We start from the raw sequence: 13,138 nt of genomic DNA on the forward strand, positions 1-13,138 counted from the left end.
CCGTCCCAGTTGTCACTCATAGATGAAAATAACATAACTTCCTCTGAAGTTTTTTTTTTTTCTTCTTCTCTGAGAATTGCCAGTTTTACCCGAAGTTGCCAAAATCATCACCAAGATTCACCAAGCGGTGTGTAAGGGGAATTAGGAGGCTCAAACACTGATTGAGGGGCTGGTCAGGAGTTTGGAAGGAGGGGGAAATGGGTTGGGGAGGTCCCCAGCTGTCCCTCCCCTTTCTAATGCCACAGAAAAGGGATGTTTCTCTGGTCAGCACTCCTCCCCCTCCCCCATATCCAAGTTCTCTTTGGGAAGTGGAGTAACATGTTAGAATGTTAACATACTTTGTAATCAAAATCTCAGTGTAGCTGTTACTGAATTTGCTAATAAATTGATTTGTAAAAATATTAGCTTTGGTTTCACCAAATTATCCCCAGGGGGCAGCAGAGAGTGATCTTACTGCAAATAGTGATTAGAGGCAGAGCACAGAGTTTCTCCCTCTGTCTCTGTCTCTCTGTCTCTGTCTCTCCGTCTCTGTCTCTCCCTCTCTCCCTCCATCCATACGTCCACGTATCTCTCTCTCTGTCTCTTTAAAACAAACTATTAAGTTGTGAGAGTGCCCAAATGGAAGAAAGAATGAGTGAGTAGAACAGATTAAGGAAGGGTGATAAGTGTGGGAGATGCATTAGAGTCAAGACAGAGTTAAAAAATAGGTAGTAAAGTAATTTGCCACATAATTAAGAGACAGACTTGGAGTGAGATTTCTTGGGCTTGAATCCTATCTCCATCACTTATTAGCTTTGTGACTGGACAATTTACTGACTTTAGTAAACTGTAAAATGGGGATAATGCTTTTACTTCATAGGGTTGAGAGGGTTAAATGAGGCCATATTTATAAAATGCTTAGAACAGGATCTTAACTATTTACTATGGACAGAACCAGTGAGGTCTAGAATTGATATTTTAACAAGATATAAATATATAAAATGTGTTTACTAATTTCTCTGTTCTGGTTTTACTTGTTTACTTGATATTGTATACATTTTATTTTCAAATATTTACTTCTAAATTTTCTTTTTGTACAATTTATGAACTTATATTGGAAAACAATGATTAGCTCTTATCTATCTTCTAACTTTTAAAGGAGAATTATGGAGGTATAGCATCAACTGTATATTGAAAGTGAAAAATTTCAAGGTAAATATCAATGACATAGTAGAATGTAAAAAATAGAAATATACATTTTGTGAGGCTTTCTTAAGTTACTCATCAGTACATTTAATGACTGTGCATGGAAGAAGATCCAGGACTTCAGATGGGTCTTCAGAGCTTGGATCAGGGAGGATTGCAGAAAAGTGAATTAGAGAATAGGGAAATAGGAAATGGCTAGGAGACCAGCCATTTTAGGCAATCATAGATTGAATTATAGTGGCTCTGTGGTAATTCATTAGCCTCAGATCTCTAACCATTGTACCATGAGGGCAGGGAGGAAATAAAATAAAGAGTGGAGCATTGTAGAGTTTGAATTCTTTGAAATTCTTCTCATTGTTGGGCATTGTTCTTTCACCTCCATGAAATAGTTACATTAGCAACTGGGTGGCAGTAGGACAGGGTAAACTGAGGGACTTGGGATTAAGCGTTTAGTAGTGTGCATGTGAGTTTGTGTGTGCGCGTGTGTACGCACATGCAAATGGAAGGGTAAGTCAGGCCACATATCTAAGCCAGAATGTTCACAGAGAGCAAAAATGACAAGTAGGCATTGGCCCATTACTGCAAGGATACACATCCAGAAGATTCAGCTAAGGAAGGAGGAGCAGGCAGGTACTTCAGTTATAGGCAGTCAAGACTCAAATCCAAGAGGTGAAAGAGCAGGCAATGGAGAACAAGGGGTCAGAAATAAAAGGCCGTTAGAGTCTGTGCAGTAAATATTCAAGGTCCATGCAAAGCCTTTATATAATGGGAAGGGGTCCCAAGGGCAAGATGACAACATCTTCTTGACTGGTTTCAGTTGTGGCTAAGCACGACTGTGACACAAGACAAAGAGATACACCTGACTGGAAGAAGTTTACTTCAAAAGCATTTATAGGCATATGAATTTTTTTTTTTTTTTTTTTAGTAAATCAACAGTGCAAATTGGGGGCATTATGTCTTAAATCAGCTCTAACTTACTAAAGCTTACTAGGCCTTTTTGTCTTGGCTACTACAACATTAACCTGCATAACATTGTTCTGTTTGTCTCTGTGGGCACTGATTCATAATTGGCAGTACTGAAGAGGAGTTGGAAGACTGGTGGAGTAAAAGGTTTGAGTTTCTGGTTTGAGGGGTACCTTCCTCTTGATCTTGTTTCCATCTTTTGCTCTGCTTTTTGAGACCCAAGGGGCACACCTAAGGAGACTCTTTGAGATTTTTCAGAGACCTGCATATACAAGACGATCATATTTTTCTCTCATTCTGTTGACTTTCACGGCTTATGTTTGGTGGATGGTTATGCTAACAAACCTTGGTCTCTTTATTGTTCTTCCAAATACTTGCTCTGCATAAGAGGTCAAGGTGGGAGTTGGGAGGTTGGGGGGATGGGGTTTTGGGATGGAGGGGAGGTAAGAGTGTGAAGAGAAGGTCTCATCCCGCCAAATCTACTTTGAGAATTCTATGGTTTTTCACACCACGCGCTTGACTCTTAACATGCTGATTGTACATTGTGGTTGGACCTGAGATGAGGGCATAGGAGTGTGTCTATTTAAAGCTGTTGCCTGAAATTTCAAGCCAGAGGAGTTAACTGGAAAGAACAGAGGGCTAGTGAACTTGAAATGTGAGTTTTACTCCCAGCTTTGTCACCAAGTCACTGGGACCTCAGGCAGATCATGTAACCCTTCTGTGCTTTAGTTTTGGCTGTGTCATTGAACAGGCATTAACATAAATGATCATCAAGAATTTTTGATGACATGAGAAAATGCTCATATCAATATAATATTAAGTGGAAAAAATAGGTCATAGACTCAATTAAGAAACTTGCCTAGTATCATCAGATTAGTAATTGTCCAGCAGAAACTCAATCCATGGTCTTCTTAAGTATTCCATGCCCTCAAGCACCTGATTTCACTGTCTTAAATTGACTCAGTGGAAGGAAAGCTTGAGAAGGGGAAGAGGGGAAATATATATAGTTTACTCTTTGGCAAGAGGCAAGATGGAACTGCTAGCTTAAAGAAAAAAAATGCATGTTATTTAATTTTTTTCCTGTTTGCAATGTTTTCTTCCCCTTCCTGGGGAGTTTTGCCTTGGGGTAGGAAACTCTTAGCATATACAGGAGTTTATTCCTCCCAAACATAATCTAAATACCTATGAATAGTCACATTAAGGCAGGTGTTTTTTGTTTTTGTTTTTTGGTAACTCTAAATTCCAGACGTGTGGCAACTAAAGATGAGTATTTATTTGTTAATTTGGTTCAAATGATCATTCTAGCTCTTCAAACATGAAAGTGAATGGGAATAAGTACTGAATTGTGATAGACAGTATTAAGCTCCCCCCAAAGATGTCCGTGTCCTAACCCCTTGTATATGTGTAGCCTTACACAGGAAAAGAGACTTTGCAGATGTGATTAAGTTAAGGATTTTGAAATGGGGCTATGATCCTGGATTACCTGGGTGGTCCAATATAATCACAAAGGTCTCTATAAGAGGGAGGCAGGAGACTTACCACCAGAGAAGATATAACAAAGGAACAGGGGTGGGAATGATGCAGCCATGAGACACAGAATTCAAGTGACCCCTAGAAGCTGGAAAAGGCAAAAAACAGATTCTCTCCATGTGTCCAGAAAGAACACAGCCCTGCCAACACCTTGATATTAGCTCTATAAGATCTATTTTGGACTTCAGACCTCTAGAATTGTAAGATAATTAGTTTGTGTTGTTTTAAGCCACTCAGTTTGTGGTAATTTATTACAGTAGTAATACACTCATGATGCTTCTAGAGTTGTATGTGACTCCCATTATAGACAGTAATCACATAAGAATTTTCAAGGGAAAAATCTTTTATTCTAAACTTGATTACTGAGGCTGTACACCTCTTCAAACTGGAGATAACTGCTAAAAGTTATGATGACTGGGAAATTTACAGGATGGGTCAAATATAGAGAAATATCCTGTTTTGCTTTGTAAACCAAATTTAGACAAATCAGTTTATCTTGGGCACGTTCAATGCCTTACTGTAAAGTTTATCTGTGTACAGCAGAAGTGAGAAGAGAACCAATGAGCTGAAAGATAACTCAATCAATCCACTTCCTCCGTCTTTGCTTCAGTGCTTCATACAGGAAATCTATTGCTGTGTCAAGTTCCAGAGAAGTTTCTTCTGTTCCAAGTTACTAATCAGGCTGAAACACATAGTATTGACGGAAGGGGCTATGAGGAAAGAAGTGTCGTCGTGCTGCTAATGGGCTAAGAGGATCCAGCACGGAGAAGTGGACGAGAGAGAGCCTCACCATGTCCATAGCTCCTTTTACACCTGTGTGGAGGAACAGTGCTGAGTGAAGGGCAGAAAATAAGAAAACAGAAATGCCCTGCACTTGGATAACTTCTGATCTTCAGCTACTACTGATTTTGACTCTCTACTTAGTTGCAGGTGGGTTTGAATTCTCTTTGGGAGGGTGACAGGAGAATGACTGGTGAGAAACCCGGGCTAAGCTTTTCCTGAGCTTTCTTTGCCTTTTTTGTGAAGCAGAGCATGATAAATGCCATCTGAGATATGGGGGATGGGGTTTCCATCTAAATTTACTTCACTTTATTATTCTTATTTTCCTCTTTGTCTTACTTATTTTATTTTGTGTCCTACTACACTCTACATATCTCTATAATTTGCCCCACTGCCCATTTCCTTATTCCCCCTCCCCCTTTTTTGAGCGAGATAGAATAAATTAATTTCTAGTAGCAATTCAAGTCACCTGAAAAAAGTGGCGCTATTTTCGTCTCCCCCTCTTAAAAAACTTAAATAATAATCCCAACCTATTTATGCTCATATTGTTAACAGTATAAATTAGTAAAATTTATTGCTTTCTTGTCACTTTTGATGACCAGGCACTTTTAAAAATATAACACGTTCCGAAGTTTGGTGGTGCGTCTGTGATGTAGGTCTGTATTTATCTTTAACATGTGTGGGCTGTCAGAGACAGTTTCTGGGTTAGAAGACACGTTCTTCAACATCTAGGTTCCTGCAGGAGTTGTGGAGAACTTGGGGCTATTGCGGGGCTGTCCGGGTTTCACTATAGAGGGTTGGTAGGAGTGGGAGGGAGTTTTCAGGTTTCACTTGTAGTAGGTGGAAGCAGCTGCAAGGAAACATTTGGTTTTAAATTTTATAGTTTGGTAATTGAAGGAAGAAAAGTATTTTTTCTCATATAAATGACTTTAAAATACTATCTTCCAGCAAAACATCTGTTTTTCTGCATGTTAATCTTACTGGTGAGCACACGTGAAGTAACTATACTGTATTACTGTACTTTTCTATGGAGCATTTTCACATACTTTTTCTCCTCTGCTCTGCACAGCAACCCAGGGAAGCAGGCATAGAAGACATTTCTCCATCTTACAAAGGTAGAAACTGAGGCATAGAGAGGCGAAATGGTTTTGTCCAAGGTTACACTACTAGTATATGACAGTCATACCCAGTAATAATATACATCTGTAAGCATCACTAAACATTTGAATAGGCAATTTTCCTCAATACTTAGTCATTATGCTTTTCACTAACAACTGCCACTAAGCCAATACTTAGTTATAAACTGAATGGAGTATTTACTCACTTAAAAAAAAAACCAATTGATCTGACTCTTTCAATAGTTGAGGTCTTGTTGTAGAAAGTTCTTAAGGAAACCTGTGCAGGACCCAACTTGGCAGGGAGTGTCAGCTAGGCAATGAGCTATTTATGTCAAGTTGCAGTATGACTTTTGGGTAAAAGAAAAAAGATCAAGATTAAAACATAATCAATAATTTTGAATTTAATGCTTTAAAGGTTTGGATTTAAAAACTATTTCTAACCACAACTAGGCGATACTACAAATATCAAATCTCTGAAGTCTGTGCTTCTATAATTATAATGTTATCAGAATGTTTAGGATAAAGATATGGAAAAGCAAATTATGTGCAGTGATTTCGCATGATAAATTCACCATGAAATAATTCAGAATAATGATACGCAAAGCACTTGGGGCATGAGTTTATAACTTTATCACTAATATTTTGTTATTAATGCTGCCAAACAGAAATAACTCACTTTATTATACAAGACAAACTCACAAAGGAGAAAGAGAGCTAATGACTTCACTGTAAACAACATACTATTTTAAAAAATCCACTTACTTTATTTTTACTTATTTGCTTATAAATTCAAGCAGTGTGGTAGTTGATAGACAAAGGTGATAGGCAAGATTTATTAAGAAAATACCTGAGAGGGAAAAATAAAAACAATGCTAATCCTCCACTGCAGAGTAAAGCTCTCCAACCCTGTGCCTAGTTCCCTTCCCTCAAACTCCCTTTACCCCACACCACTTCTTTTTTACTTTATTCTATTGTGTTCTAGATTTTTTTCTTGTGTTCAAATTATATTTTGACGTCCCCATCAAAATCTTTTATAAAAGATTCTATCTTTTATAACGATATATAATCTCACAGATACTGAGATTATGAGGTTACTGAAAAGGAATCCTCCACCTTTTTTCTTCTTTGGGCTAATTTTGACCATTTGTTATGATCTCCCAGTAGGGGGCAGGCAGTAACAAGAAGAGGAGATAAAAATCAAGGCAGGGCTGTTTGGTAGCTTCCGCAGGTTTGCAAAAAACCGAAAAAGAGATTAAAAGCAATTGAGAAAAAGAAGGTGTTTGTCCTCATTAATTTCAGTCTTCTCTTCCTTTTCTAATTTGTGATAGCTGTGAATTTACACATTATGGTAATTTTTAGGTGTGGTTTCCTCTAAACATCCATGATTAAACAATTGATAAATGAACCAAAAGTCTTTATATAGAGTCTTGTATATAGAGTGTGTGTGTGTGTGTGTGTGTGTGTGTGTGTGTGTGAATAGGGACTAAAAATTGTTAGCAATCTAAATTAGAGAGATCAAGCTAAGATGAAACAAACGGAGAACATTTTCAATCATTCAGTCTTGAAACTGTGTATGAATCTAGTAAAAATCCAAAGATAGGAGAAATTATGGTGGGTTGGACTTACTGAAGCCTTTATGGAAGAGATGGGTCTTGAATGATAGGTTTGGATAGATGCGGAAAGGCAGAGATAGAAAGTGGGAGGAGGAGACGTGTAGCATGGTCAAAGGCAAAGTTGTTCAGGGAGAAAAAGAACTCTTAGCTTGATGGATCAGAGATTGTTTGTTATATGACTGCAGGAAATAAGGCTGAATTTCAGGGGTCCTTGATCTCTAAACAAAGAAACTTGGATACTGTACACTAGTCAGGAAAATAATATAATAAAACAATATTTTGGAGAAAAATGTGGCATCGGTATCTCACTGAGTGGGAGTGGCACTTGGTAAAGCTTTATTGTGAAGCAGAGGCAAGAGCTCCTACCCTTGAGTTTACATTTTAGGAAGGCCCATGACATTACTGAGAGGCATTGGCAGCTGAGAAGGGAAGTTTCTTTGCGGAGGAAGATGTTAAATTCAGTATAGAGAGGGCAAACACATAGGATGAAAATCCCTATGAGTACTTGGAAGTATAGCACATCCAGAATTTGTGGATGGAGGATCCCACAAAGAGAGTACACATGAAGAGATAAAAATAATAGAATAAACTCTAGAGATTTTTGGATTTGGGTCCTAGGAGTGATAATTATTTCTTCCTCTCTATAACAGAGAGTAAGATCTGAGAAGAGATGGGAAGGGAGACAATCTGCCGTATAAATGGAATGCTTCACTTTAAATAAGAGGACAGACACTCTTCTGAAATTTCAGAGTAAGACGAGAAGTTGGATGTAAGGACGCTAATAGGTTGAAGATAGAAATAAGGAAATGGGAACAAATGAGAGTTCCACAGTAGATAAATTCCCTCCCAATAAAGTCATGAGTATTTCAGTTAATGGTGCTAGTTAATAAGATAATTCAGTTTTCATTTGGTTTTATGTTGTATCTGAATAGGGATTAAAATATAGTAACTTTTAATATATACTTTTGCCTCTTCCCCCTTGTTGTCATCAACACACATTTGATAATTCCTAAATGGGATTAGGGAGCAGATCTGTGGTTATGAAATGACTTTGGACTGTGTGATGCTAATTGCTCCTAAGAATCAAACCATTACTTTTTTTTATAGTTATAAACATTAAAAGTTGAGTTTTGAGCAGAGAATGTTTATTAGCGAGGACCCTTGGAAGAAACAGCTGGAAAGTAGGACAAGGGAGCAGAGGGAGAAGTCCATCAGCAATCTTAACCATGACCCTCATCTGACCCCTCATGGGGGTCTCTAGAGTTAGAGTGGCTCCAGAGAGACTCTGCATTGAATCAAAATGGCTGGGGCTTTATACCTCCAAATTAGTCAACGGATGTGGGCTGCCCTGGGAAAAGTCTGACTGTGCGTGAGATAACTGAGGTGATCTCCGAAGATGCTGAGAACTGAAGGCTGGCTGCTGACAGTGCTCCTATAGCAGCAGGAGCAGAAACTCATTCCTCGAATAGGATTCGGGTACACATACTATCTCCATCATAGCTGCCATTTCCAGGGCTCTTCATTCCTTCCTGAATTTCTGAGTTTCTGTCTGGTGTTATTTCCCTTCAACCTAAATAATTTCTATTATCATCACTGGTAGTGTAGTTCTGCTGGTGAAGAGTTCTCTTAGTTTCATTTTATCTGAATATGCTTCATTCTTGCATATTTATTCTTGCATATTTTTGCTGGATGTAGAATTCTGGTTGACCTTTTTTTCTTTCAGCACTTTAAAAATGTTGTTTCACTATTTCTGATGAGAAGTTGGCAGACTCAAAACATTGTTCCTCTGACTATAATGAGTCATTTTTTTTCTGGCCGCTTTAAAGATCTCCTTATTGTCAGTTTCACCACATATAATGTGTCTATGTATAGTTATTTTCATATTTTCCTGCTTGAGGATTACTGAGATTCTTGAATCTGTAAATTTATGCTTTTCAGTAAATTCAGGGAAATTTTTAATCACTGTTTTCTTCAAATATTTTATCTATCAACTTTCTATGCTACTTCATTGCAGGTCCCTATAGCTATTATAGGTTTTTTTTTTCAGTTTTTTTTTTCTCTCTGCTCTTCAGATTGGATAACTTCTATTGATATATTTTTAAGTTTGCTAACAACTTCCTCTCTCACTTCTCTTAAGGCCATCCACTGAATATTTTATTTCAGATATTGTATTTTTCAATTTTAGAGTTTCCATTTATTTTGTAACTTGTCTCTTTTCATTCTGTTGAGATTTTTTGTTTTTTCATTCATTGTGAAACTATTTTCTTTTATATCACTGAGCATAGCTTAATATTTACTTTATGGTCCTTTTCTGATAATTGCAGTATCTGTGTCAATTTGAGGTTGATTTCTCTTTAATGTATTTTTTTTCTTCTAAGAATGGGCCACATTTCCCTGGTTCTCTGTAGGGTGAGTAATTTTGTTTAGATTGTGAATATTACATCTTAGAGGCTATATTCTGTTATATTACTTGATTTTTTTTCCCCAGAAAACATTTACCTTGGCGGAACTCAAACTAAAAACTCTCTCAGACAGTATTTTATTTCATTATTTTTTTTTAAAAAAATGTATTTATTTAGGCTGCACCAGGTCTTAATTGTGGCATGCGGGATGTTTGTTGTGGCACGCGGACCTCTTAGTTGCGGCATAGTGAACTTTTAGCTGCGGCATGTGAAATCTTAGTTGTGGCATGCATGCAGGATCTAGTTCCCTGACCAGGGTTTGAACCCGGGCCCCCTGCATTGGAGCGTAGAGCCCTACCCACTGGGCCACCAGGGAAGTCTGATCTCTTGGACAGTATTTTAAATCTCAGTGCTTTTACCTTTAGCTAGTTGGCTTCAAGTGTGCCCTGCCATGTGGGGCTTGGGGTCAGCCAGAGAGGTGGGTACAGTTTATACACAGAATTTAGAACTCTAGCTCTCTGCCTCTCTCAATTTCAAGAGACCAAGGTTGCCCTGAAATTTATATTCTTGTTCTTCAGAGAACTGTGGGTTTTCTATTAGAGTTTTAGCTGTCCAGTGTCATGCCAACTGCAGCCTTTCCTGGGACTAGAAGTGGTAAATATGGGAAACTTTCTTTCTTTCAAGGATTGATACCTCTCAAGAATCTTCTTGCTTTTTCTACTTGCCAGTGGCTTCAATAGTTGTTTTTCTATTTGGTCCAGAATGTGTGGTTGTTATGTGTGGAAGCTTACTTGTCCATAAACAAAGTAGAACTTTCTTCAAATCTATGTCTTTTTAATATCATTGTGTTTTTACCAAGTGATATTGATTTGGTTGGTTGTATTATCTTGGACATTTAGATTGAATGTATTATATTATTAAATGCCTTTTTGTTTTCTAAATTTCATCCATGCCTTGACTATTTTGGTGCTTTTCATTTTTCTCAAGAAAATCTCACTCCCCTTTCCCTCGTTTTCTAGATTCTTATATATCTCTGTATTGGACTTAAAGACCCGTCATGAGATATAATTCTAACTGCTAGCTATGTCATCTTTAAGAAATTACTTGTCCCCCCTTTAAACAGTAATTTCCTCATTTGTGAAATAAAGGAGATGCATGACACTATTGAGAAGTATTGAGTTTTCAGACAGGAAGGATTTTAGAAACTTTCAAATTAAATTCTTTCATTTTATACATGGGCAAATAAAGCTCAGAAATGTTTAAGGAGTTACTAAAGACATTACCCAACTTTTTAGTGGATGAGCTGAGCTTGGAAATCCTCCATAGCACCAAAAAATAGAGGGGAAAATGGATGTGGCAAGTATATGTGGGAGAATCTATGGTTTTTTAGATGTGATGTACTTGAAGTAACAGCAAGCATTCAAGTGAAGAGAAATAGCAGCTTAAGGGTTGAGATTTTTGTTTAGGAAAAATAAGTCAAGGCTAGCATGTGGGCTAGTTTTTCTGTCAGTCAATAAGTAAGTGGGTGTCTGCCATGTGTCAGACACTATGCTTCATGCTGCAGATACCTGAATAAGACAGACATTGATCCTGCTCTCATGGACCTTAGAACCTGGTAAGAAAGGTAGATATTAACTAAATCATCGCAAATAATTAAACAATATGAAATGTGTAAAGAGAAGTATAGGGTGGCATGGAAATGTGTAATTGGTAAGTCTGATCTGGTCTGAGGGTCAGGGAAGACTGCCCTGTGGAAGTGAGGTTTAAGATGAAGATGAGCAGAAAATAGCTAGGCAAGGAGGGTTGAGGGGATGAACATTCCAGAGAGTCAAACAGCCTGTACGAGGGCAGAGGGAGCTAAACTGTGACTGAAAGTGGTAAAACAAGGAGAAAGCAACTGTGTCGAGGCCCAATTCAAATTCTGGAGGTGGGAAAGGATGGTGAGAGAAGGTGTAAAGGGAGAGAGGAGCAGGCGAGACTTGGGGCAATACCTTTATTAAGGTGCCTGAGGAGACAGGCAGGCTTGCAAATGAGACAGAGAGAAGCACAGGGTACTGGTAGAGGTGAAGGAAGGGGTTTTAGAGGAAGAGGAAAATAATAGCATCAAAGTATGCCAAGCAACTCAGGAACATAAGCACTGAAGAAAGGTCTAAAGTTTGACTGTAAAGGGCCTGGTAACCTTCAAAATTGTGGTTTGAATGGAAGGGTATAAGAGCCACAAATTGCTGACATAGAGGATGGAGTGGGTGGGGGGGAAACTGAGACTGTGGGCTTAGACCACTAATTCTATGTTAATTTTCTATCAATATAGGGGGAGCCTGAGTGTGTTCAAACTTTGTCATTGGAGAACAGTCAGTGATTCGGTAAAGATATTTTCCCAAACAGGGTGTTCGCATATGCAGTTTTAAATTGTTTAGTGATTTCTTTTCTTTGTCCTTGCCATTTTGTTACTTTACCATGAAATACTATGACATCTTTCCCTACAATTTATCTACTACGTAATATGGGAGCATCTGGTTATAGGATTTATTTTTGTGGTATTGACAATTTTTGAAAAAATGTTCAAGTAGTAAATAGTGGTAGATTCAAAATTATTAAATCTAGTTGTTTTTATTCTCCAAAATATCATTCTATCTGTCTTTTATTGGCTCTCTCCTACATGTTACCCAGAGGTTGTTCTAAGCCAGTAATTTTAAGCTAGTTGCCGGACAGAGTCACCCGCAGGGCCTAAAGTATTAAAGATACAGTGATGGCATCTTAAGCCTACTTAATCAGACCTTTCAGGGCATCTGGACTTTCACAAATCTTTGCAGGTTATTCTGATGGGAGCTAGGATTAAGCACACTGTTTTAGGTCTTTCTTCATTACCCAAACTATCCCTGTTGTCCCAGATCTACAGGCTGCTATAGATCAGATTCTGTTCACCTTCAGATTTACCCATCATCCAATGTGGACTTTAACTTCCCCAAATGATAAGGTTTCTGAGGGCCAACGCCTTGCCTTATTCATTCTACCATCCCCAGAGCTCTGCACAGCTACCTGAAGCTGAGTACGTATACTCAGAAAACGTCTGTCAGCCTAAACTTCCTCAAAATGTCTCTTGTATCTGTAACCACTCTTGCCCTTTATGCTTCTCTCTCAGAAACCAAGTGTCAGTCTTCAAAAGCAAGCCTCTACTTTGCGTTTGTCTCATCTCCTCCCACTACCTTTAGGATCCTGCTTTACCAGTTAGCCTCCTTCATTCTTGCAACTTCTAGCGCTCCCTCTTTCTGTCTACAAATATGCTATGTTCTCCTCTCTTCTTAAATACCCTCTCAGTCCTCATAGTTCCAGATATTGCCCCATATCTCTCTTTCAGGTTTGACATGAAAGGATAAAGCCACTGTCCCATTCTCCATATCTCCCATACCTTCAAGGTCAAACTTCTTGAAAGAGCAAGTCTACATTTGTTGACAATTGCTTCTGCTTGGCCCCTTGCAATCTGTTCTACCCCTCCCTCTGTACTATAACACTACTTTCTTACAGCTCCTAAATGTCTCTGATGACC

General features: G+C 38.3%; 1 protein-coding gene across 1 annotated transcript in view; it reads left to right on the forward strand.

Annotated features, from left to right (window-relative positions):
- Nucleotides 1-4,387: 4,387 nt before the first annotated feature.
- Nucleotides 4,388-13,138, forward strand: part of LOC132520598 (cell surface glycoprotein CD200 receptor 1-like) — a 32,295-nt gene continuing 23,544 nt past the window's right edge. Inside the window, exon 1 of the mRNA XM_060149340.1 lies at nt 4,388-4,608. Coding sequence (XP_060005323.1) covers nt 4,542-4,608 — 67 coding nt within the window. The 5' untranslated portion in view covers nt 4,388-4,541. The remainder of the gene's footprint in view (nt 4,609-13,138) is intronic.

The sequence above is a fragment of the Lagenorhynchus albirostris genome, chromosome 5, assembly GCF_949774975.1.
Source record: "Lagenorhynchus albirostris chromosome 5, mLagAlb1.1, whole genome shotgun sequence".
NCBI lineage: Eukaryota > Metazoa > Chordata > Mammalia > Artiodactyla > Delphinidae > Lagenorhynchus > Lagenorhynchus albirostris.